The following is a 21,333-nucleotide window of genomic DNA, read 5'->3' on the forward strand; positions in this document are numbered from 1 at the left end:
TAGCAACAATAAAGGTAGCTATGGGGCCAGATATAGCTCCATAAACAAACACCTGCCTGCCAAGCCCAAGGTCCTGAGTTTGATTCCTGGTACCAAAAATAAATAAATGTAACTACACAAATAAATATAAAAGCCAGACAGATTTTATTTTTGGTTTATTAGTCCTGTTTTTCTCCACTATATGATTTACAATATAAATGTAAAAAATAAATTTCATGCCAGGTATGGTATCACGTGCTTATATTCCACCACTCAGGAGGCGAGGGAAGATGATCATTTCAAGTTCAAGGCCAGCTCAGGCTGTGAAGTGAGTAAATTCAAGCCCAGCTTAAACTACATAGTGAGACACTATTCTCAAGGGGGGTAAAAAATCACCAGTAATTTCAAATCAAGGTAAATAGGCATTTAGTGTATAATAGTATACTGTTTAAAGAGAGAACGTGTGAAGAGCAGAGTTATATATACTATTTGACCTAAACTGCTTTAATTCAAACCTGACTGTTAAAAATGTATGATATGATGGGCATGTGGCTTGTTTCCAAGATCTAGAAACTACAAATTGTGCTGCTATAAACACAGATGCACATAGATAACTGTGGTGTGATTTTTTAAAGTATTCTGGAAAATTATCCAGGAGGGGAAGAACTGGGTTAAATGGGACCTCTAATCCTAGCTTTCTGAGTAACCTCCACACTGATTTTCACAGGAGTTGTACCAGTCTACACTCCCACCAACAGTGGAGAAGAGGTCCTTTTTCCCCATAGACTCTCTAGCATTTGTTATTGATTTCTTGATAAATAATAATTCTCTCCAGAGTGAAATGGAATTTCAGTGTTATTTTAATTTGCATCTCTCAAATGACCAGTGATACTATTTTTCATATATTTGCTATTTGTACTTCATCTGAAAAGTGTGCATTCATCTCAGATGCCCACTTTTGTTTTTTAAATATGGAACACTTCACAAATTTGTGTCATCCTTGCACAAGGTCCATGTAATCTTCTCCGTATTGTTCCAATTTTAGTATATGTGCTACCTAAACAAGCACAGATGCCCATTTTTGGATATGTCTTTCCACTTGAGATGTCTGATTTGAGTTCTTCACATGTTCTCAATACATTTTTTCCCACATTGTGGGTTGTCTCTTCACTCTGTTGGTGGCTTCTCTTGCTGTGCTAAAGCTTTTTAATCAGATGAGATCCCAGTTGTTCTTTGTGATGGTTCCTGTGCAATCAGGGTTTTATTCATAAAGTCTTTGCCTACTAGGGCTGGCCAAATAGCTCAGTGGATTAAAGCACCTGCAAGCAGGCACAGTGGCTCGGGGGTTCGATCCCTGGGCCTGCAGTGCCAGCCCCACCTCTGAGGTGTGCTGGGACATCAATTGAGACTGGGTGGCACTCACCTGTAATCCCAGCTCTTAGGAGGCTGTAAACAAGCAGATCACTGCGAGTCCAATCTAGTTAGTGAGACCCTGAACACCCTGTAGACCCTTCCCCAAAATACAAAAAAAAATAAAGTCTTTGCCTACAACTATATCTTTGAGAGTATTACCTATTCCCTCTTGCAACAGATTTAGTGTTTCTATTATAATACTTAGATCTTTGATACATTCTGAATTGGTTAGTGCATGGTGAAAGATATGGGTCCAATTTTAATCTTCAGCATGTGCAGAGCCAGTTTTTCCAGCACTATTTATTAAAAAGGCTATCTTTCTTCCAATGAGTGTATCTGACATCTTTTTTGATAAGGGGGCTGAGTAAGAACACTATGTATTAATAAAATGATCAATCCATAAAGAATATATGACAGTTACCTATAACCTCACAACAGAGTAGCACACACACGCACACATATACATAGCCAATAAAACTAAATGGAGAACTAGAATAATGATAATACTTTAAAACATCTATATTCACTTTCAGTAACAGAATTAAAGAAAATATCATTAAGGAAACACAGGACTTGAAGATTATAAAACCAACCAGACCTAAGGAAACAGAAATAAGGGGCCGGGGATATAGGTCAGTGGTGTAAGAGCCTGCTTAGCAAGTGCAAGGTCCAGAGTTCGATCCCTGGTACTGCCAAAAAAAAAAAAAAAGAAAGAAACAGAATACAAATTTTTCAAACGTGCATATAGAGCACTCTGCAGGACAAACTCTGTTAGCCACAAAATAACCCTCAATAAACTTGAGACTGAAACCATACAAAATACCTTTCTGAGCACACAGGATGACCCCAGAAATCAATAAAAGAAAAAACAACCTAGAAAATTCACTTATGTAGAAAGTATTCAATATACTTTTAACCAAGAAGTCAAAGAAAAAAATGACAGAGGTGCGAAAATATTTTGGGATAATAAAAAATGGAAACATGACAGAGAAAACTCCACAAGACGTTAGAAATACTAGAAAGAAATGCATAATTCTAAACCCTTACATAAAAAAAATGCAATCTCAAATCAGCAATTGAAGTTTACAAATTAAAGACCTTGAAAAAGAAAAACTAAACCCAAAACTAGCATAAGAAGGGAAGTAATAAAAATTATAGCAAAGATAAACACAAAAAGTATAATAGTGAATGACTGTAATTCCAGGAACCCAGGAGGCTTAGAAAGATCAAGAGTTCAAGGTCAGTTGAAGCAACCCAATAAAATTCTGTCTCAAAAAAATGTTTTTTTAATTTTAAAGAAATAACCCCTGGAGCTAGGGAGATAGCTCACAGTAGAATAAGCGCTTGCATGGCAAGCGCAAGGGCCTAAGTTCAATCCCCAGTTCTGCCAAAAAAAAAAAGAAAAGAGAAGAACCCCCCTGGGCAAACTTATTTAATAAGAGTGTCTTGGGAACTGAATAAAATACAGTAACATGATAATGATAATAAATATTAAATAAAATATATTTTAATAATCTTGTCTTAATAAGAAATGGAAGCCTTTAAATTTCCAAATGTTTTCACCTTTCATGATTTAGCTTATCTTCTTTGCTAGTTTTTCCTCAAAACCTTTATACTTGTGCCTTTTAAAAATCTATTCATTCAAAAAATAAAATTTCAAATAAAAACTTTTTAATTATGTAACTTATTCTTACTCCACATTTCTTAATATTTTTCATTTCCTACCCCCACTTCCAACAGTACGTAAGCTCTTTTTCAAACATCCTAGCACCTTGTTCTTCTGAGGTATATGCATTATCTTTTTTCTGTCTTTTAAGCCTATCTACTAAAGTGTAAGTTCTGTGATGACTATTCTGGCTTACTGAACGTTAGCATTTCCTATACCATCTACAACTGTATACGGCTGATGCTCATCGTAAAGTCTGTTAAACTCAATATTCATAAGCAAAATACCCCAAAAAAACTTAACTGAAAATAAAGATTAATTTCAAAGTGAGTTAATTTCAATGTCTAAGACTATGTATTATCCAAGAAAAAAAGAAGACTGTTTAAACAGACTGGCAACTGGTCTTTATTTCTATTGTTAAAAAACGGACATTTCAAATCTCCTGCTACCAATGAGAGTAGATACAAAACTACAAGGTTACACAAAAAAAGTGTATCACTTAAATTCTCAATTGTAATCAACAATTATATCCTTTCACAAGGAAAATCAGTAACTTTATATAAAGCAATAACTTCCTTATATAAATCAATACAATTCTTCCTTCTATAATCTGATTTCCAAATCCTTCTATATTGGAAATCCTTCTATATATTCTATATTGGAACTGTCAGTGTCTCAATACCATGATGAAAGTACCTAAAGTGACCTACATCGTGTTTCAATTAGCCAACATACACATACATAACTATTGCATCCCTTCACCTACTTTACTACAGCAGCTCTTACTAAATCTTTTACTCATGTAAATTGCTACCAGATTAGGTTCTCTGCAATGTTTTCAGTTTTTTGTTTTGTGGTACTGAGGATCAAATTCAGGGGTGTTCTAGCACTAAGCTACTTCCTTAGACCTTTTAATTGTTATTTCAAGACAGTCTCACTAAATCGCCCACTTCCTTGTTATTCTGTTTCAGCTTCCTTCAAGTGCTGAAATTACAGGGGTGTACCACTGCACCCAAGTTGGGTTCTTTTATTGGGAACTGCCACCAGTATGAATGACATTCTTTTCTAAAAATGTCATTTTTTTCCTCAATCTACATCACTGGGTAAATGTTTAACAGAAGAGATCCAAAGAGAGTATTACTGCTTCTCCTAGTTTTTTAGTGAACTAAAAATCCTAGTTTTAGTGATACTCTGCCATTATGTTCTTCCTCAAAACTAATTTCTCTCTGATGGATTTCCCCTGATTCCTATGACACACATGAGACCACTTAGTTGTTTACCACAACTGTAAGACTTTTAGAGTTAGAAGGGACTCTCCAGGATTGTTAGTCTTGCCCAACTCTCTCCTATATAAACAAACCAACAAAAATAAATAAATAAATAAAAAACCAGAAAATCAGGAAAGTTTTAGTTCTATATCCTAGGCCACGAGGCTAATAAATGGTGTTCTATCCATTACATATAGGTGTTTATTTAAGCTGTTATATTTTCATGTTTGTTTCACCTAAATGAAAAAATCACTTGCTTTATATAAAACAGTTTTTGTTTTCAAGGGTATTCTGGCTACCACACATATCCTGTTTCCTCCACTTTTTAAATCCATCCAGGGAGTAGGTGAAAGAATAGCTTACTTATACTCTTAATAAGCTGCCTGGTAAAATAAATATACTGAGGTGCTACAGGGATTAATAGAATATATTGGTTACAAATTTCAAATTCTGACCCTCAGAGTACACATGTATTTAATATTAACAGCTTCCTAAGACTCTGTAGAGAATAATTTATCATTCTGTTAATTAATGATGTATACTGAATCACTGTATCAATACTATATATTCTTTTTATACCATTCTGATTGACAGTTAATATTCCTTGTGATTATACCTACATATGAAAATCCACTATATTACTAATAAAAAATACCTATCATCTACTTTTGCACTAGAATGTAACTCTGACCAAGAGTTAATATTAATAATTCAACCTAAATGATTTTTGCCTAGGTCATAGTAGGCCCTCAAAAAATGTTAAATTAATAAAATCTCTAAAGAGGAAACTAACCCAAACACTGGAAATGCAAAAATTTATTAACTCTCCAAAAGGTAAGCCAGTTACCAGACATTGTGGAGATTCACATAGCCACTAAAGCTAACAAAAGAACAATTGAATCCTCATATTACAATTAGAACATTATTTTTCAACAAAGTGCCTACTCCTCTTCTGTACTGCCCTTTTCTATGCAATATCTTTTCCCTAGAATCTCTTGACAGGTTATTTCTGTTTCCTTGGGCTCAAAATAATTCCTCCAAATCAAGTTTACTACTCTAAGATCATAAGAAGTCATCAGCAGACACAGATTAGGCTCTTGTAAGTCAATGTTAGTATTTTACTAGCTCTTTTACAATCATATTATACTCTTATTATAAAATCGAAGTAAAAAGTAGTAAAATGCTATCATATTAACTTAAAAGTAGAGGATTAAAAAATCTGTTCACCTAACCCTACTCCCTAATAATTTTAATCTTCATAACTGAATTACAATGTGCTAAATTGAAAGTTACTGAATTTGAATTAACTACATCAAATTAAAAAGATCTAAGTCAAAATTAACAACATTTAAGAGCTCACCAATCAATTAACTTGTACTACACAAACAACATAAAATACCAGCTAATATAAAATCACCACGTTCTTTCCCCAGCTTCCCTCTAAATTTACAAACTCTATAATTCAAGTACAACAAAGCCATAGATTTAATAAAAAGGACAACTTACTGAAAAAACCTTTAAAGACGTTTAACCAATCCATTTTGAATAAAATGTTGTGTTCCTTTTCTAAGTTTGTTAACACTGTGCTGGATAATTCCCAGCGAGCTTCCCGGTCTGCTCTGTAACACTGAAACTTCCCACACCCAGTCCATGTGACCTGGCCCACACCCAAGCAATACAGAGTGTTTTTCTGAGACTTCTCTCCAAAACTATTTTTTTCCTAAACTATAAAAGAACCTGTAAAACAAGTAAATCATGATGGACAAAAATATGACCTCATTATTCACTTATTTTTAATAAAGTAACAAAATTCGTATCTTTTTAAAAGCTAAAAATACATTCATCCTTTCTTTGGTTTCCTTCTCAATTTCCAAATAATGTCTCTATTAGTACAATCATTACAAAACAAATCTATTATTTATGGGCATTCAAGTTACCAAAAGTGAATTCAGAAATTTTGAGGAAAATGGCCAAAACTGGATTTATATAATTATGCAGGCAAACCATAAATCACCCTGGAATATAGAATAATAACTGTAACATTGTAATAGTTATCAGGTTTGTTAAGATTGAAATAGAGATAAAGCTTATCTAGGCGGTGAGTTATATGTCACAGGATTAGATCTATTTAAATTACTTCAGAACACTAGAAACACCTAGTTCAAAAATATATTCTAATTCCTTACAGAATTCTTTGAATTATACTATATTTTATGTTTCCTATTTTACAGTGGTTAAAAACATCATATATTCTTCCGTTGATTAAAAAAAAAAAAAAAAACTCTCCAGGGCCGAGGAGATGGCTCAGTAGAATAAGTGCTTCCCTGGCAAGTACAAGGGCCTCATTTCAATCCCGGTTCAGGAAAAAAAAAAAAAAAAAACCTCTCCAAATAACAGTATCATTGAACAAGAAACGAAAACTAATAGAAAGCAGTACATCAATTTTTTCATAATATATTGTCAATCACTCTACATAGTTAAGGAGAAACTTTTTTTAACCCCCTGACAAAGAACAATTAAATGACAGTATGTCTGCCTGAATATCAAAATTAATTTTGGCCCTCCCAATTCCTTCCTGTCAGATAGTTTAATTAAAAGGGAGGGGGCAATCTTCACTTATATATATATTTCCTTCCTATTAAACAAGATCAGTGTGACTGAAGTAGGTTCAACTGTCAACTAACCCTATTGGAAGACCAGTAAAAATTAATCACAAGTAAATAAATTTATAGTTAAAGGAAATAAGGAGGGCGTAAGAAAAAAAAATCAGACCTATACATGCTAATATACAATAATAATCCATAGTTCAAGACTCATATCAAATAGAATAAAATGGTTTATTTTTTAAAATAAAATTCAAAATGTTAAGCCATTAGATGTTAAAATTCAGGCATGTACCATGTAAAATAAGTGCCTTAACAACCAAGGAGGCAATTCTGCATTTTACGTTTTCCCTAAATTAGAAAGAATTTTCTTCTAAGTCTAAACTCTTTCAGGTAATCATGATTCAAGGAGTTTCTGCTAGATGGTGTGAGTTCTGCTCATCAGCACCAGTTTATCTTTGAATTTGGGCCCTTTACTAATCTGTTGGCTTAAATATCTGCTATGAATCAAACTTATCTTGCTTAGCTGAAGTTCCACTTGTACGCTTTTCAAATCAATTCTGCTGACATTGTCAGAATTAAGCTCCAATATCTATTTAAAAGAATATATAAAAACAACTTACCTAAGGTATCCTTTAAATTTTTCACAATAGATGCTTTCCGAGCACTATTTTTCCTTTCCACATAGTTAGAAGGCACAAAACCTGTTTTATTCATAGAATTTCTAACTCGCCACCAGGATTTAGAATCATCCAGAAGCCATAATCTCTCATTCTTCTTGATGTCCAATTCTTGTTCTTGTTGGGCCACATAATCAAACTTGGCTACTACCACCACTTCTTCTGCCATATTTCAACAGTTTCAGCACTGTAAACACACAGAAAATATTTCTTTTTAATGTTAAGTGATAGTTGTTTACCCACTTTTCAAAGTCATACCTAAAAATCTAAGGGCATTAAAAGTAAAAATAGAAGGAAAATACACCAGAAAAACACCAAGTTTTAAAAACTTGTATTGCTGTATTAATATTACATAAACTAAGGCCAAAACCATCTTTAGCATTAAGTTCATTATACAAATGATGAAAAGGTCTCAATACAGTTAAGATCAGAATTTACATATACAAAATAAGACACTGTTCTGAGCAATGATTATCCTTTCTACATAATTAGAAGGCACAAAACCAAAATAAACAGATTAGTAAGAACCACAGGAAGAAGGTGACACATCCATTATGACAGGATGATTTTTAATGCATTTACTTCAGAAAAGAAAAAAAAAAAAAAACTTGTCACTTATATAAGTTTAAACATATACAAATTTATTTCCAAATAGAACAGTGCATATGGAACACACAAAACAAACTGATCAAATGCCAAGCTAATGTCTCAACAACTTTTAACTAGTATACTATAACCATATTCTCTAGCTATCATGTCAAAAAGACAGGTCTCAAAAAGTAATGTTTGTAAAATTCTAAAAATCTTATGAGTCTGAGAAGAAATTTTTTTTAAATAGAATAAAAGACTAACCTTGTAAATGCTACAAAAGTACTACATAGAGGCAGACTTTTAGTTTTAAATAGTTATATTAGAAAAGAATAAGAGCTAAAAACTAAGCTAGAGGTTTAGGTCAGTGGCTAAGTGCATGCTTAGTATGTGCAAGGTCCTGGGTTTTGTTTTTTGAAAATGGAAAAAAAAGAGAGGAAAAAAAAAAAAAAAAAAAACACACAGAAAGAAAGAACCCTAATTAAGTTAATGAAATAAATATCTAACACAGTTTAAAAAGCAGAAGCTAAAGAATAGGAAAAAACTACAAACAAGAGTATAATGAAACAGAAAACAAAATGTACCAGAAAAGTTCCATAATGAAAAGATAGTTCTGTTAACATTAATAAAATTTACACATTCTAGCAAGTTTGATCAATTAAAAAATATATATCCAGGCATGTTGGAAAGAACCTATAATTTGAGCACTTGGGAAGGTAAGACAGAAGGATCACAAGTTCAAAGACAACCTGAGATACATAGCAAGGCTGAGCCCAATCTGAGCAACAGGAAGATCCCTTCTCAAAATATAATACAAACAAAAAAATACCCCCAAAAAACATAAAAAAAAATTCACTCAAAAATCACCAATATGGGCTGGGGAGATAGCTCAGCAGTCTAAGCACCTGTCAGGCAAGTGCAAGGACCCGTGTTTGATCCCTGGTACAGCATGCTGTAATGGCTCCAGAACCCTGTGTGCTGTGCCAGCCCCAGAACTGGGTATGGTGGTGCACACCTATAATCCCAGCACTGAGGAAGCTGAGACAAGAGGATCATTACAAGTCTGAGCTGCGTAGTGAGACCCTGTACCAAATAAACAAAACAAAAAACCCCACCAATGAAGTCGTAACTATATTGCAAATTCAAAAGATACTGTATATTATAAATAGTTTCACTTATTTTATTTGTTTTCTGAGATAGGGTTTCTCACTATGTAGGCCTTGAACCATGCAGCCCGGGTTGGCCTTTAAGTCATGGATTCTCCTGCCTCAGCCCCCCAAGGGCTGGAAGCACAGGCTTGCACCACTATACCCAGCTATGTTATAATTATTTTAATAAATCTAAAATGAAGTGAAATCCAAATTTACAGAAAAGTTAAAAATAAAATAGATTTAATCATTATGAATTTTCATAAAGAAAATAACAGGACTGTAAGGTTTTAGAGACAAGTTTTATTAAATTTCAAGGAATAAATGTAATTTATGTAAAAACTATTTTAGAACAAAGAAAAAAATTAGAAACCAATCTCATCCCTGAACCTAGATTCACCTTTGCTTTCTTCAGAGGTTATCTTACATGAATAGCTACTCTTCACATTGTATACAAATAAATTCAGCTTTTTATTTTTATTTACGTTTTTGTATTTTAGGGAAAGGTCTACAGGGTGTTCAGAGTCTCACTACTAGATCGGACTCATAGTGAACCACCTGTTTACAGCCTCCCAAAAGCAGGGATTACAGGCACATTCCACCACATGGCACTGGCCTGCCGCCCAGTCTCAATTGCCATATCAGTGCGCCCCGGGGGGTGGGGCCAGCATGGCAGGCCCAGGGATGGAGCTCCCAGCCCCTACAACTTCTTGCAGGACTGTAACGTTTAATCCACTGAGCTATTTCCCTGGCCCTTAGCTTTTTATTTTAGACATTAACTAGCAAATTCTTTTACCAACAAAGAAGGAAGATTTTTAATAACCTTAAGGAAATGTATTTCAATCCAAAATTCAACATGCACTGACATTCAAAGTTGTAAACAAGGTAGATACATTTGGGGGCGCTCAGAGCCTCAAAACTTGTGACACCAATGCTTACATCTTCTGAATTAATGACAGTTACGGTTTGTGTATAGTTATCCCCCCAAAGCCTCATGCAGTCTTGGGGTGGCTTCTGGAGTTTGTGATTGATTACTGTGGGTGTGGATGCTGCACCTGCCCTGGGGCAGGTAATCTGCATTACAATGTAAGGTGGGAAGAGAAGCTAGCTGCTTGGGCTGCTGCTACCTCTTTTTGAGCTTTTGCTCTTTGCAGCCGCCAGGAAAGGTTGCCCTCTGCTATGTGCTGCTCTGCCTTGGAGCCAGCTGAGTATGTATGGACTGAAACCTCCAGTAACTGTGAGCTAAATAAATCAATCTTTCCTTCCTTCATTTTGAGTGTCGGGTATTTGTCTCAGCAATGAGAGAAGGAAGAGTAACTAAGACAATGACTCTAGCTTTTAATACAAAACTAATACTACAAAAAAAGATGCTGTGTTCAAGAAACAGTAATGAGAGCTGGGGATGTAGCTCAGTGGCACAGCACCTACCTGGCAAACACAAGGTCCTGAGTTCAATTCCTAGTACAAAAAAAAAAAAAAAAAAAAACACCAAAACAAACAACGAGCAGTAAAACCACAAAAATATATTGGTATACATGTGCTTTTTCTGATTAAAATTACTTCAAAATAATTTCAGTCAAGTTGAAATAATTACTGGTACATAATTTTAAAAAAGGTTAACAACAATGAACAGTAAGTTTTTCAAGACACTGGAAAGCTAAAAGCAAATATTTTTTAAGGATACGTGGGCAGTGACTCAGATTCCTTCCCTGTGTCCCACCAGTGCCTAAGTGGTGGGCAAATTAATGAAATTCAATCCTAGACCTCAATGGAATTTATTCAAAAACCTGATAAATTGGATTGGAAATTCACCTGGCAACAAATACTTGGGAAAAAATAAGAACTGTATACCAACCCTGCAGGTTACATTCAGTAATCAGTTTCTTTTGCAAACTGTATCCCAACTCTTTTAAAAAGCACCTCTCTATCACTGTTTTAGACATACAACTCAGCGAACTAACTCTGGCTCCAAGGGTAACTGAATTAATCAAAGCCCCATCTGTATAGCAGAATTACTTGCTAAACTTCTAAATATATAGGCATTTGGGCTTCTACTTTGGAGTAAATAATCAAATCAGTCTATTAGTATTTGTATTTTTACACCTACCCACATGATTGTAATAGCCAGGGAATAAGAATTTATATAAGTAAATCAATGACAAATCTTTCCCTTGCTAGTTTAGTCCACTTAAGGTAAAAAAGTTGCAAGCAAAAGATGCTAGAGACTTCAGGGAAAAATTGACTGGTTCTTAAAAATACAGACTTCAGGATTTTGTCATAGAGATGAAGCAGGGAACTACTGTAGCCCTTTGATTTGAAGCTGAAAGATGAAACTGACAGACAGGGGAAAAACAGAATTGCTGGGGAAATACAGCCAGAGATTCTTTTTGGGTTTTTTTGGGGGGTGGGAGGGCAATGAAGTCCGTTTTTCACTTTGAACCTCTATTCCCTGAGCTAATAAGTCTCTATGATGAGCACAGGGTCCTGAGTTCAATCACCAGTACCACACACACACACACAAAGTCTCTATGGTGTAAGTCAGTTTTACTGGAATTTTCCACTTAAAGTTTACACTACAAAAACTCTGTCCCATTGGATATCAAAATGTACTAAAACCTACTGAGGTAATTTAGAATAATATGACACAGGTATAGAAAGAGACCAAAAGAAGACTGATAGAGACCCAGGAAGCACCCCGTATACAAGTGGATTTAGAAGGTATTTTCCCTAAGGTTCATACTATGACTTCTCATTTAGGTCTTTTAAAAGTAATGCAGTATACTTCAAAAAGCACTGGTGGAAAAAAAAAAAAAAAAAAAAAAAGCACTGGTGATATCACTCTGAATACAACAGACATTTTGGAGTATATTTCCCTCAAAATATTTTGATGTCTCAACTGGACTTTATTCAAAAATCAAGTAACTTCCTACAGTGATTTCTATTGACAAAGTCTTTCCAAAGCAATCAATTCAGTTTTTACAAAAGCAATTCTTTAGCACCATTTTTATTTTAACTAGAAGCACTCCTAGATATTGTCTTTTTCTGTCCGAGATACAGTTATTTTTTGAGACAGGGTCTCACTATGCAGTTCACTGGTGTTAAGCTCACTTTGTAGTCCAAGCTGGTCCCAAATTTGCAATGATCCTCCTGCGTCAGCCTCCCAAGTAAATTTCTTTTTCCCAATAGCACCATGGGCTTTTTGAGAAGCAGTTATAAAAACCATAGTAGTTTTAAAAGGGCAACCTCACATAAGATTAGGAGAGCACTCTACCACTAAGGTACATTCCAAGTTCATCAATGTATTTTCTAAAAACTTTTATTTCTTTCATTTCAAAAATCTTTTTTCTAGCTAGTCTAAACCAGTGTTCAAATTAAGTCTGCATATTACATTTTTTGGTCATTATGTTTTCAGTCTCTTCAATCTACAACAACATCATTCTCAATATTTGTGTCCTTTTTTTTTAATTTTAGGGAAGGGTCTACAGGGTGTCCAGGGTCTCACTATTAGATCTGACTTATAGTGATCCGCCTGCTTACAGCCTCCCAAGAGCTGGGAGTACAGGTGCAAGCCACTATGCCCAGTCTCAATTGCACTGTCAGGGCACCCCGTGGGTGGGGGTGGGGCCAGAACAGCAGGCCCAGGGATCGAACCCTGGCCCCTGTGCCTGCTTGCAGAAGCTTTAATCCGCTGAACTATTTGGCCGGCCCTAACAGTATCATTCTCTTTCCCCACTCTTCCATGTCATTTATTTGACAAGTACAGCATGTCCCAACATGGATGTGGCTGGTGTATATTCTTGTGATGTTCCTTTATTTCCCTCTTCTTTAGTAAACTAGTCGTTATCCCAGAAGCTTAAATTCTCTCCCAGGTTCTTTTATTCTAGATTGTTAAAAGAACACAAATATTCTTGATACTTATTAACATCCTAGAGTCTTCATGCACTAGCATTACCCTCCCAGCTTCAACAACCCCCCCCCACACACACACCTCCACAAAGCCTTATGTGGTCCTAAGTGGGCTTTTTCAGAGCTGGATCTAGAATGTGTGATGCTAGGATTAAGGATGTAGGATTATAAAATTAGTCTCCTGGAAAAGTTTATCACACTGGTTTTCTTGATATGAACTCTGCTGTTTTCATTGTGGGAGAAGCCTGGGTCTTCTATGTGGCTCGCTACAGTTCTCAGAGGAGCTCTGGTCCTTACATTAAGCATCATTTTCTAGCTCCAATCCCTCAGCCTGCTGGCACAGATCCTTCATCCCATTCGCACAGACTTTCTAGCTTCTGCCACTGACCAAAGGGCCTTCCTAGTGCAGATCCTTGATACTTGTATAAGACAATTGTTGTGGGCTCTAGGTCTTCAGCTGTACTTGTGGAAGACACTACCATGGTATCCAGGCATTTGGCTGGATTCTTTGGGTGTCCAGTGCATAGACAGATCTACTATATTGTTTTGCATTTGTCTCTTTGGGTGAATAACATAAAATAATCCTACAAATTATGTGTCCTGTATTAAATGTATTTCCTTGTATATCCTTTCTTTTTTTTTTTTTTTTTTCGGAACCAGGGATTGAACTCAGGCCCTTGCGCTTGCCAGGGAAGCTCTTACTCCACTGAGCCATCTCCCTGGACCCTCCTTGTATATCCTGACTACAACAGGGGTAATATGTATCTTTAAAAATACGAATCACGTCTTGCGCTTCAAAAGAGATAGCAATTGAGGCCAAATGAGAAAACACCTAATGCATGCTCTGAGGCAGACCAGAATGATGGGTAAAATATTGACACAATGTAAATCTTTCTATTTTACTCCTTTATTATTTCAACTCTCATAAATTCATTATAAAATAACTCCACCATACTTTCATTTAGCCCAGAGTCCTGGTTACCAATTAAGATTCTACTTTCCTTTAAAAAAAAAAAAAAATCTACTTTCTCCTGCTAAAACTTCAGGTTTTCTCTTTTCCTAACTGCACTCATATTTGCAATACTTGGATGCTCCCAGCTCCTACTCTTGCTTTCAGGAATTCAACTTCTATCCTTTTGTCTCTGTGTCTACATGCTTGGCATGTGAAGTGAGAAGCCTCACCAACCAGTATGCAAGTGATACCTGATATCAAGTGTTGTGCTTCCCTTACAGAATCTAAACTGCCTACTGGGATCCCTATTGACTGCTGCACTGTTTTAACTACATCAGCATCATGAACTTCAGACTCGACCCCTAGTCCCAGTGTTGTAGGCAAAGAGATAGAAATATTACAGGCTGGTCAGACAGAGTTGGGCCCTCATGGGAGCCAATGTGGAATCCAGATCCCTTGTAACTGTGGGGCACTTCTGAGGTGGGCCAGATCTCAAGACAAAAGGTTAAACAAATGCACCCACAAACCTTCCTAGGGATGTATATCAGGAATTGATATTCCAGGAAGGTAGCAACCACCACCTTGAGAAAGCCAAGAAGTCACTAACCCAACCTCCTACAAGAAGAGCCCCTGTTCAATATTCAATGCCCACCTGCTGTATGACTGGTTTCCCCCATTTGATCCCCATTTAATCAATTTTACCTGAACAATTATATTTGTAATCTTATTGGCTAACCATAGTTTTGTCCTACCTCATGCCCACCTTGTGAATTTCCCATGTTTCTCACCTGAGATCCACCTCATCTTGTGGTTTTGCTCTATAAAAATCTCTAAAAAGGCAAGTTCCTTGGCAAACCACTCAGGTCCCCTTCTATCTTTCTTGCACAGAAGTCTTTTTTCTCTCAATAAATATATTCTGCTCTTAACCTCCATTTTTCTTTTTTCTTCTTTTTTTTCTTCTTTTGCAGAACCGGGGATTGAACTCAGGCCCCCGCACTTGCCAGGGAAGTGCTTATTCTACTGAGCCATCTCCCCAGCCCCAAATATAATTTCATATTATTTTATGGAAACAATACATTATCTTTTGGATTCCCCTGCACCTCCACTCCATCGTTCTTAAAATTCATTCTCTGATTTTAGAGAACATGGTCTTGTCCCAGATATCTTTCAGGTTGGGAGTTCCTTTCTCCTGTATCACCAGGTTATACCTTTCACATCCTGCTTGCCTTTTCTTTCAGAACTTATTTCCTGATCTTTTGTTTTTTGAAATGTACTTCAAATGTCATTCCAAACTGTACCTTTGCATAATCCTGACAATATCTTTGTCTTTCTTGAACTGGTTATCACAAAAATAGGATCTAAATTGAAATTAAAGAACTGAATCATTTCAAGATGTCTTCACGGATGTGAAATTTTCAGTTCTAGATACCTTCACAACATTCTCTATGAATACACAACGAACAGATTAAGTTGGAGAACACCTACTCATCTAATTCAGGCAAAGATCTGCATCCTCTCAGATTGTCAAAATATAGAATCCTGAACCAGGAATGTTCACTGAATGTCCATTTCCCTCACAATAATCCTAAAGCACTATCCTCATTTTACAAAGTATGATTCAGAGGTTACAAAGTTAAATGGCTTTTCAATCTCGGAAAACTACTAGAAAATAAAAATTAAATGTATGTACTTCACTTCCCCAAGTACTCTGAATTACTATTCTACCTCTGAAAAGCATACAGAAATTTACTAAATCAGTGATCTCAAACTTTTGATTTCACCCTTTAACAACACTGAGAAATTATTGAAGACCTCAAAGAGCTTCTGATCATGTGGGTTCTATCAATATTCACCATACTAAAACAAAACTTAAAATATTTAAGAATTAAATTACAAATATTAATTCAATGCATTTTGGGAAGGAATACCAAGAACTGAACTCAGGATCTTATGCTTACCAGGTAGGCTCTGTACTGAACTATATCCCTAGCCACTCTAATGCATTCTAATGTTATAAAAATAATTGTATTTTCTTTAAATTAAGGGTCATCATAAATTAATTTTATCTGAATAAAATCTATAAATACAGGATTAAAACTAGGTATGCTGGTGCAAACCTGCAGTCCCAGTCAGTCAAGAGGCTGTGGCAAGAGGGAAGATCGAATGAGCTCATGAATTTGAAAGTAGCCTGAACAATATAGCAACTAAAATTAAAAGTAGATATATTTAGCCTAAAAACAATAAGTAAAATGGATACTAAAAAAGAAAAAAAAAAAAAAAGTCAGATGTGACACTTGCTTTTAATCTCAGCTATTTAGAAGCCTGATATAGAAGAACCCCAAATCTGAGGAAATCTGGACTACTTAGCAAAACTGTCTCAAAACAGATTTTTAAAAAGGACTGGGTATGAAACTCAGTGATAGCCTGCCTAGCATGCATCAAGGCCTTGGGTTCAATTCCTAGGACTGAAAAAAACAAAACACCAAGAACTCAAATAATCCAAAAGAAAACAGAAAAGGAAAAATAAGAATAAAAACCATAAAAAGTATACAGATAATATCACAGACCAAATAGCTAGGCAATCAGTAACTATTATGGCTTATATCTGGATAGCCTCTAAAAGCCTCATGATCAAACTAGGGAGTAAAACGCTTACCTAGCAAGCTGGAATGGAAGCCCTGGGTTTGGTCCTTGGCAAAATAAATCTTAACTAAAAAATAATTTTTAAAAAGACCAAAAAAGAAAAAAATGAAAAAGAAAACAACAAAAGTCTCATGACCTCATAGGCATGGCTTTTAGAATATGACTAGATTATGGAAGTTTACAGATGGCCTATTGAGTAGGTGAGAGGTAGTCAGAACCCAGGTTACACCTGGGTTGTAGCTCCCTCCTGGGCTCCTTTCACTCTCTCTGCTTCCTGTCTGCAGTTCTCTCTGCTACACTGTCCTGCCTCACCACCAGCCACACACCACTAATACGTTAGCCAAAATAAAGCTCTCCTTTAATCTGTGGGTATAGGATATTGTGTCTCAATGATGAATAAAGTTATTAAAATAATTTCATTAAATAGGTGGTCTAAATACACTAAAACAAGACTGTCAGATTAGATTATTGAGAAGACTCACTGAATATGGTGCTGTACACCTATATTCCCAGCACTTGGGAGGCTAAAGGAGGAGGATCACCTCAAGTTTAAGAGCAGCTGGGGCTACATAGTGAGTTCAAGGCCAGCCTGAACTATAGAGCAAGACCCTGTCTCAATCAATCAATCAATCAATCAATCATTATTATTAAAAACTAATTTAAAATATGATATATAGACTGAAAGTAAAAAGATCATGCAAACACTAATCAAAACAAAGAAATGTCTATATTAATATCTGATAAAGTATTAAAATGGCAAAAAATCACCAGGGATAATGAAAGACATCAGACAATAAAATGGCCCATTCATCAAGAAGATATAACCATCCTAAACAGGTAGTACTTAACAGGAACAAATACAGGAAGTAAAAACTGATGAACTGATAGAACACAGAAACTTTAATACTCCCAGTAATTACAGAACAAGCAGACAATACAGTACCAAAGACACAGAATAAGTAAACACCCTCAACCAACTGGATTTAATTAACTCAACAATAGCAAAAGCCAGGAGTGGTAGTGCATGGCTGTAATCCCAGCAAGAGGCTGAGGCAGGAAAATAACAGATTACATAATGAATTGAAGGCCAACCTAGACTACAGCCAAACCCTCCCTCTCTCCCTTGGGGGAAAAAAAAAAAACCACCAATAAACAAAAGCAAAGTATGTATCTTTAAGTACACATGAAATACAAATTCCACATTCTGGAACATAAAACAAACCTTATTAAATCTAAAAGATTTAATATACAGCACATATTCTCGTACCATTATAAACTAGAGACTAGTAACAGAGAAAGCTAGAACACCTCCAAGTATTTGGATATTAAACAACATGCTTCTAAATAATTCATAGTAAAACAAAACTAAGCATCATGGGAAGAAATTACTTTGAATGGAAATACATATTTAAAAAAAAAAAAGATGCCAGCCACAATGGCACAAACCTGTAATCCCAGGGAAGCTGAGACAGAAGGAAGACTCTAGGCAATTTAGCCTGTCTCAGATTAATAAAAAGACTGGAGATGTAGGTCAGAACTACCTGGTTCAATCCCCAGTTATCAAGTATTACTTAGAAATTACTAGATAAAGCCTAAGAAGTGTTCAAAAGAAAATTCATAGCATTAAAAAGCTATACACAGAGCCAGGGATATACAGCATAGCAGAACATCTGGCTGGCAAACGTGAGGTCCTGTATTCAATTCCCAGTACCAAAACCAAAACAAAACCCTATACACAAAATGCTAGAGACAGTTCCATATCAATAGTGTAAGCCTCTATCTGAGGAATTTAGATTTAGAAGATACTCAGGAAGGTACTTTGTGAAGCAGGATTGAAAATTTGAGGCCACAACAGACAACTAAGAAGTCCCTGGCAGCACATATACAAATGACAGATAAACACATAAAAGATTCTCAATAAAATGATCCTCAAATCATTAGTCATTACCAGAATGCAAATTTAAAGCACAACATGATACTGGAGCACTACATGGCAACAAAATGGCTTAGAGATAGCAGGAAGAGAAAAAAATGAAAACAAAAGAAACTTGACAGTCCCAGGTACCTTTGAAGGTGCAGAATAGTGGAAACAGATGATACTACTGCAGTATAGGTAACTGATAAATTCGTATAAAGTTAAACATACACACTATCTCCCTGGCCCTGAGACAAGTATCTGTGATCAAGCAAAATCTTGTATTCAAATGTTTACAGCAGCTGTCTTCACCACCACAAGCTGGAAACAACCCAAATGCCCTTTAACTTAACAGTTTACCTCAAGTGTCACTCAGGCAATGTGCTTATGTACTGACTATTCTGAGCACTGCTCAGAGAGGTGTCACTTCAAACATCAACTGTTTTTTTTTTGTTTTTAGGGAAAAGTCTACAGGATGTTCAAGGTCTCACTACTAGATTGGACTCACAGTGATCTGCCTGTTTACAGCCTCCCAAGAGCTGGGATTACAGGCACAGGCTACCACGCCCAGTCTCAATTGCCATCTCAGCACACCGTGGGGACAGCATGGCAGGCCCAGGGATGGAACCCTCAGACTGTGCCTGCTTGCAGGCGCTTTAATCCACTGAGCTATTTGGCCAGCCCAAACAACTGTTTCTGTTTCGTAGGCAGAGTTTCACTCAGGCTGGCTTTGAACTCACTGGTAACCCAGGCTAACCTTGAACTCCCAGCGATCCTAACTTAACCTCCATCAGCAGCTTCAACCAATCAATTCTTGTTTGCACAAGATAGGCTCATATATCTGTTTTATATTGAGTCCTAGTTGCATACTTTTTTATTTAGAATGCTGCATTTGCCTTTGATGTTTGTTTTTAGTGAAATCTAATAATGAGCTCCTACTTTCTTTTACTAATTGGTGTTTCAAGACCGGGTCTCATTCTGAACTCATTTTTGTTGTCCCACGCTGGCCTCAAACTCAGTGAGTTTCCTCCTGCCTCAACCTTCAGAATGCTTGCATTACCACACCCAGCCTCATGTTTATTTGTGAAAAATAATCTATAATTCTGTGCTATGATCTATAAAAACTTTCATTATAAGTACATTAGATATAATTTTCATACTTCTCCAGAAAGCAGTAATATTCTTTTACAATATAAAACCAACACCTTCAACACTGAAACTGAATAGGAAGGGTCAAGACATCTGCAAAAGAAAAAAAACTGAAAAAAAGGAACAATGCCAGCATATCAGAAAGTAAAAGTCTATGTTATGAAAGACAACTACCGTACTTATGGTCAACTATTCATAATATAGAAAACAGGACTTCAAAGAAACAAAACTAAAAAAATTCCAGTAGTGCTTAGTGACTATCACAATTCTATAGGTGGTGTTAATAGGGCTGACCAACATCTAACAAGCTACCCTGTAATCAAAATGTTAAGAAAAATATTATAAAATATGTATACACATTCTGCACCAAACTAAATGGGACTCATATGTTTGTTTATTCAAAACAAGGGGATTCAAAAAGTCATTTACAATTTAGGTTTAATAGAACAAATAATTGAAATATATGGGATAGTGAAAAGCCAACCGATATCCTCACTATTATGTTTAGTGGGTGGTCGTTTTATTGAAATTATAGCACCCACAGTAAAGAAGGAAAGGTGTCAAACATGACAGTGTAAAATGTGTCCAAAACAGAGAATAAAGACAATTAATAATGCAAAAAGAATTCAGAAAGAGACCACATACTACTGACAAGACTGTAATATTGGGCTGTATATTGAATGCTTTAAGATATACAGAAAAATTATTGAATAAATTTGATTAAACTGTATTTCCTATTATCTTATAAAATTAATAAACAACACATGCGATTTTTGGTCTTGTATTTAAATAACTGGACTAGTTAGTGGTTAACATGTTCCCACTGGCTCAGCTCTATTCACCATTACAAACTAAAAACAACCCAAATGCCCTTTAATGAGTAAAGGGATAAATCAGCTAAGTTCATCCATATAATGGATGAATACTCAGCAAAAACAAGGAATGAAATACTGACTAATACATGGGTGAAACACAAATGCATCATGTTAACAGCAAGAACCAATGGTCCAAAGGCTACATATGACATTCTACAAGAGGCAAAACTACATGAAAAGTAGACAAATTAGCAACTATCACAGACTAAAGCTTGACTACAAAGCATTAAGGATTTTTTTTTTCTTGAGAGAAATGATGGAACTGTTCTATACTTATATTGCGGTACAGAATATACAACTTTTAACAATGAGTTTTGTAGATCTTCCAAAAGTTAACACCTTATCCAGTATCAAATTTCTTTTGGCTTCCAGGATCCTTCAGAGTGAAAACTTCAATTAATGTCCTAGAATTACAAAAAAACTTGGCTTTGTAGACCCCTATAGGGTCTACTTTAAGAACACAGAAGAACTACTAATCACACCTAAAAATCATGTTTCTTTCCAACCTACTTTACAAATTAAGTAGAGCTGTACCATTAGCACACTAA

At 35.6% G+C, this 21,333-nt stretch overlaps 1 protein-coding gene and 1 non-coding gene across 7 annotated transcripts in view; both read right to left on the reverse strand.

Annotated features, from left to right (window-relative positions):
- Nucleotides 1–21,333, reverse strand: part of Nck1 (NCK adaptor protein 1) — a 65,958-nt gene that overhangs the window by 11,878 nt on the left and 32,747 nt on the right. For 4 of the 6 annotated variants that reach the window (XM_004624993.2, XM_023705012.1, XM_023705020.1 and 1 more), the window contains one exon: nucleotides 7,553–7,796. In XM_004624993.2, coding sequence (XP_004625050.1) covers nucleotides 7,553–7,778 — 226 coding nt within the window. In that variant the 5' untranslated portion in view covers nucleotides 7,779–7,796. Of the gene's footprint in view, nucleotides 1–5,832; nucleotides 5,955–7,552; nucleotides 7,797–18,292; nucleotides 18,324–21,333 lie in introns of those variants that run through there. The other 2 variants (XM_023705018.1, XM_004624994.3) reach the window with 2 other exon arrangements.
- Nucleotides 945–1,048, reverse strand: LOC111814229. The gene has a single exon (XR_002819268.1). It is a non-coding gene; the product is annotated as a U6 spliceosomal RNA (small nuclear RNA).

The sequence above is a fragment of the Octodon degus genome, unplaced genomic scaffold (assembly GCF_000260255.1).
Source record: "Octodon degus isolate 3935 unplaced genomic scaffold, OctDeg1.0 scaffold00008, whole genome shotgun sequence".
Classification (NCBI taxonomy): domain Eukaryota; kingdom Metazoa; phylum Chordata; class Mammalia; order Rodentia; family Octodontidae; genus Octodon; species Octodon degus.